Source organism: Myotis brandtii, unplaced genomic scaffold (assembly GCF_000412655.1).
Source record: "Myotis brandtii unplaced genomic scaffold, ASM41265v1 scaffold118, whole genome shotgun sequence".
Lineage (NCBI taxonomy): Eukaryota > Metazoa > Chordata > Mammalia > Chiroptera > Vespertilionidae > Myotis > Myotis brandtii.
This window is the reverse complement of record NW_005354090.1, coordinates 1,088,018-1,093,818: the sequence shown is the minus strand read 5'-3', so window position 1 is coordinate 1,093,818 and position 5,801 is coordinate 1,088,018. Positions and strand designations below refer to the sequence as shown.

General features: G+C 55.7%; 1 protein-coding gene across 1 annotated transcript in view; it reads right to left on the bottom strand.

The window, feature by feature from the left end:
- Positions 1-5,801, bottom strand: part of IGF2BP2 (insulin-like growth factor 2 mRNA binding protein 2) — a 174,482-nt gene that overhangs the window by 6,017 nt on the left and 162,664 nt on the right. The window contains exons 13-15 of the mRNA XM_014530533.1: positions 3,122-3,196; positions 2,830-2,961; positions 709-822 (exon numbers count right to left, since the gene is read on the bottom strand). Of these exons, the coding sequence (XP_014386019.1) occupies positions 709-822; positions 2,830-2,961; positions 3,122-3,196 (321 nt within the window). The remainder of the gene's footprint in view (positions 1-708; positions 823-2,829; positions 2,962-3,121; positions 3,197-5,801) is intronic.

The following is a 5,801-nucleotide window of genomic DNA, read 5'->3' as shown; positions in this document are numbered from 1 at the left end:
AAAATAAAAATATATACATATATATATATTTTTAAAAAGGCACAGCCTTGGGAGAGCAGGCTTGGATGTCAGCTTAGCTTCGACTGCCTTCATGGGCTTAAGACAAGGACCGAGATTTCTCGATCCCAAAACCCAACCAACAAAAAGCATCAAAAAGAGCTGGCCCTTCTGCATAAACGAGAAGCAGCTGTATGGAGGCCCTGTGTCCTGAGAGGGGGTGGTAGTGACTTGGAAAAGTAGAGGTAAGAGATAGGAGAGTCTACTGTAATGAGCATTGAATGGTGAGATTTTGGCACCCAGGTTGGTTCTCAGGGTGCAGTCGGGAACCCTAAGGGTGGGCCCTTCTGGGTATGTCTCCCAGCAGAGGAAGGCTGTCAGGCCTGAGCAGGAGGACGAGGGGAGCAGGAGGGCGAGGGGAGCTGAGTTCTCACACTTGAGCATTTCGGGGCTTGAAATGTGCTTGGCTTGACTACGAAGTCCTACCCTCAGCGTCCTGTGGCATGCCGGGGGACAGGGGTGGTGAGCAGGTGCGGAACAGCCACCCTGCCCTGCGGTGGTGCCTGAAGGGCCAGGGAGAGGTTCCATCTCGGGGACGGGGTTGGGGCGATGGGTATATGCAGGGGCGGTGGCCACCTGATGGGCCACCACTAGCTTAGTCAGAGTTGAAAAGAGACTGGCAAGAAAGACCAGACCCTTACAGCACAGTACCTGGCTCGCAAAGAAATGCCCAATAATTCTGACGATCACTTCCTCGTTTTCATCCGGCGTTTGGTCACGAGGCACGATGACTTCTGCACTGGTTAGGTTCTGCAGTTCATTCACCTGGGAGGGAGAAAGGTGGGCTCAGGGGGCAGCGGGGGAGCGGAGAGCAAGGAGGTGGAGGTGCCCACCTTCCCTTCAGTCTGGCACGCTCCTGGGCCTTCCCGGCCCTGGTCACCTGGGGCCCTGCTGGTTTGGACTCCGGGAGGCTCCAGGGCAGGGAGAGGGAGTCCATCCCCTGAGTCCATGGAGCTGCTCCATGGGGCTGAATTTTCATTCTGCAGTTCTCAACAGTGTGGTGCCCACCCACGCTCCCTGGGGCTCCAGGATCCCAATAACCCAGGGATGAAATCACTGCTGGACAGCTAAGGACCCTTCATTCTCATTCTTGCCTCCGAGTCTTGCTCATGCTGTTCCTACCCTAGGTGACTGTGTTCTCCCTGCCACTCGGCCAGGCCCACCTCCTTGTGAGGCCTCCAGGCCGTGGGTCCTGCCTTATCTCAGCTCCCTCACTCGCCACAGTAGCAGCACACTCCTGAGGGTTTGTGCCATGGCCTCGGCCCTGTCCCAGAGCTGAGCACACACACGTACGATGGACAGTTGACAGTGGGGGAGAGGGGTGCACACAGGATTCAGTGACTGGTTCTAAAATGACCAAATAGGACCTTGAAGGACGCAGGATTCTATGCCCTCGTGGTCTTATCTCAGTGGTTCTCAACCTTCTGGCCCTTTAAATACAGTTCCTCATGTTGTGACCCAACCATAAAATTATTTTAGTTGCTACTTCATAACTGTAATGTTGCTACTGTTATGAATCATAATGTAAATATCTGATATGCAGGATGGTCTTAGGCGACCCCTGTGAAAGGGTCGTTCGACCGCCAAAGGGGTCGCGACCCACAGGTTGAGAACCATTCTTATCTGCTTCCTTTTGCCCACTGCATGCCAACTTGCATAGTTGGATGTGGGGAGCAACACGCATGCCACACAGCTTCACTCTTTTGCCTAAAGGTAAATCATTCTATCTGTGATTCCTTGAAGAGTTTTTACATAAAGAAAACAGCGCGCGCGCGCACACACACACACTCACACATTCACTCAGGCCCACAGCAACCTCCCGAATCCCTGCCACCTAGAACAGTGATGGCGGACCTCTGACACGCGAACTCATTTTTTTGGTTGATTTTTCTTTGTTAAATGGCATTTAAATATATAAAATAAATATCAAAAATATAAGTCTTTGTTTTACTATGGTTGCAAATATCAAAAAATATCTATATGTGACACGGCACCAGAGTTAAGTTAGGGTTTTTTGAAATGCTGACACGCCGAGCTCAAAAGGTTCGCCATCACTGGGCTAGGACGACACTCGCCAGCCAGCACAGGCCGGGAACATCCCAGGGCCGTGTCCCCTCCAGGCGGGTAGCTTGCGCTCTAGAACACACCTGGGGCTGGTGACCGGCTCATGTCTAAAGGCTGCAGAGTTCATTCTCTGTTGCTTTTCAAATTGCATTTGTGGTATTGCCACCTTCAGGCTAAAACCTTGAATATTTTATTACAAAATGATTTCCATCTCACCCACCGCCCTGCTGCTAAACTAGTCCGGGCTGCAGACGGCCAGGTTTGGGAAATAACCGGAAGACCGAATCTGCAGGAGGGAGAGTCAGGGCCTCTGGGCATCTGTGGGGAGAGTTTAAAGAGCAGAGAGAGTGTAGGACACTCAAGGCCGCGGGCCTGGAGCGTGAAGTTCAGTGCAGACGGTGGTCTGCCGAAGGGGTGTGCGCGGGTGGGGCTCTCCGCCCTGTCAGTTTCCTGTCCATTTCCTGCTGCCCGTGCGGATACAGAGCGGCAGGAGGCAGCCTCCGGTGCCAGGGTGTGGAGACCCTCCCATCAGGTCCCGAGGCGGTGCTCCTGGGCACACACACTGGGCTCTAGCAGCACCATGGATCGGGCCCTCGGCTCCGAGTGACGCTCATTACATTTGGTTCTTGCAGAGCCAATGGGGTCTGAGGGGAGTGAGGCCGGGCGGAGAGTCAGCCCCGAGATGAAGCCAGATCTGGGCACACTCACGGTTTTGCCGCCCTTGCCGATCACCCGGCCAGCAGTGGAAGAGGGCACTCTGATGTGGGCTTCCAGCTTCACCTCCTCTTTGGGGTTAAAGAAGTTTTCTTCTTTCAGTTTCCCAAAGATCCGCCCCTGAGCCTGAGAGAGCGAGACATGACCGACGGTCGCACAGCTGCCAGTCCCCGGCTTCCACAGTGTGGCTGCAGGAATGGGGAGCCAGCAGCTGCACACCCAGCCCCAGGGAAGCCGCACACAGGCGTGAGGCGCTGCTCCCGCCACCTCCCAAGACCGCACTGACCTTGAACTGGGCTTCAGGCGGTCCGGTGATGATGACCATCCTTTCACTGACGTCGGGGCCTTCCGCTGGGGCAATCTGCAGGTCACAAGGAAAGGACCATGCTGCGCTCAGCTGCACCCCCAGCCCCTCCTCGTCTCAGTGGATGGCACACACACCAGCAGAGAGTTCAGGGCTCCCACCTTTGTTTCGTCTTACCCCTGCCTCCACGCTGGGACACAGGAAGTCACTGGGTGTTTGGCTGCCCAGGGAGAGTTGGCAGCAGGCCAGTAGTCATTGCCTGTCCCTGCCCCGAGCACCAGTGAGCCTGGCCTCCTGTCACTAAGGGAGTCAAAAGCTCTAGGAAAAGGGAGGGACAGACTGTGCCAACTGACCCAGGGCCTAGAGGGGAGGAGGGACTGGCCCACAGAGGCCTCCATGTGCAGCCAGCTTGCAGCAAAGTAACCGTGGTGCTAAGGCTCAGCGCCCAGAGGCAGCCGCCGCATGCGACAGCCGACCTAGAGCAGGCACGGCCCGGAGATGGCTGAAGGGCTAATTCTCGATGCCCGTTGACCAAATCAGGTCTGCCGGCCTGTTCACTTCCTAGTGGCCCGTGCCTGCCTTGCTCAGATTCTGCAAGGAACTCCCACCCCTCAATCGCCTGGCATTCACCAGCCCAGACCTGAGGTTTCAGGATGGCGTTCTACAGGCCCCTCTGGAGGGCCAGGCATAAAGGCCTCATTTTATGACTGAAGCAAATGGGACCCAGACAAGTGAGGTGACTGCCAAGGTCACAGGGTGAGCTGGGGCTGCAGCAAGACCAGGGTCTGGGTGTCCCCACTGGCACTGCCGACCGGGTTTTGTGTGGCATCTGAAGCCTACGGACCAGGTGCTATGCAGGGAGGCAGTGGGAGCTCAGCTCTTGCCTGCATGTAACCAGAGCAGTCTTGGGGTGCACCTCCCCCACCTCCGCTCTACCCATCCTTTCCAAGTACTGGTTAGTGGAAAGCTCTCCCAACGTGCCCTGGTGTGGACTCTGGGGACTGGCGAGGCGAGGAACGGGCTCCTCTGGTGTGAGTCTTGCTTCAGAGACAGATGCTTTCAGAAACTGGTCAGGATAAAGGGGATCCAGCAAAGACCAGTTTGATTTGGAAAAGGGCAATTTCTCTCACATATACTTGGCTTCCCTGGTTTCTCTCCTCTTCCCTACGCGCTGGAGGCAGGGCTAGGGAAGGAGCAGGGTGTTGGCCCAGCATAAGGGGCATCCACACGCTGCCAGGCTGCAGAGCCCGTCCTGTCCCCGGGGCAGCCATGGCGTTCTACAGGCCCCTCTGGAGGGCCAGGCATAAAGGCCTCATTTTATGACTGAAGCAAATGGGACCCAGACAAGTGAGGTGACTGCCAAGGTCACAGGGTGAGCTGGGGCTGCAGCAAGACCAGGGTCTGGGTGTCCCCACTGGCACTGCCGACCGGGTTTTGTGTGGCATCTGAAGCCTACGGACCAGGTGCTATGCAGGGAGGCAGTGGGAGCTCAGCTCTTGCCTGCATGTAACCAGAGCAGTCTTGGGGTGCACCTCCCCCACCTCCGCTCTACCCATCCTTTCCAAGTACTGGTTAGTGGAAAGCTCTCCCAACGTGCCCTGGTGTGGACTCTGGGGACTGGCGAGGCGAGGAACGGGCTCCTCTGGTGTGAGTCTTGCTTCAGAGACAGATGCTTTCAGAAACTGGTCGGGATAAAGGGGATCCAGCAAAGACCAGGTTGATTTGAAAAAGGGGGCAATTTCTCTCACATATACTTCGCTTCCCTGGTTTTCTCTCCTCTTCCCTACGCGCTGGAGAGAGGCAGGGCTAGGGAAGGAGCAGGGTGTTGGCCCAGCATAAGGAGCATCCACACGCTGCCAGGCTGCAGAGCCCGTCCTGTCCCCGGGGCAGCCCTGCCTCTGCCCATCACAGAGGCCATCCGCAGTGATGCCCCACCACTCAGCCTTTCTGGGTGTAGAGAGGCTGTGGGGATGCTGTGGGGTGAAGCCCAAGGGACTGAGCTCTCTCTCATTTTCAGGAAGGACTGTTGGGAGTGATTCTGCTCTAGCACTCAGGTGGACATATGGAAAAACACTGGACAAGAAAAATAGCGTAACCTGGTAAAATCTTGGCATTTACATTACTTTTTTTTAAAATATATTTTTTATTGATTTCAGAGAGGAAGGGAGAGGGAGAGAAAGATCAATGATGAGAGAATCATTGATCAGCTGCCTGCAACCCAGGCATGTGCCCTTGACCAGAATTGAACCCAGGACGCTTCAGTCCTCAGGCCAACGCTCTATCCACTGAGCTAAACAGGCTAGGGCGGCACTCACATTCTTTAGCTTTGCAGCCTTCATTAATATCTGGGTCCCAGTTTCTAACTTCTGTAATTGGCCCCGTAAGTGCTCAAAATTTACACCTAAGAGCCAGTCCTGTCCCTGCCGGCCTTGGCTGCCTCTACCTCCAACTCTCCCTTAGGGGGAAAAAGGGAGGATTTAGTTGAAATACTCTCATTGTCTCCTGCATGGGATGTCAGACCACAGGCCTGAACACTGGGGAAGGGCCTGGTGGTGCAGCCAGCCCTGTGGTCTTCACACCTACTCAGGGGGCGGGGCCAGCACAGCCTGGACCAGGTCTCCCTGCAACGCACCTGCTGGGTGCAAAGCGCCCCCGCCCCACC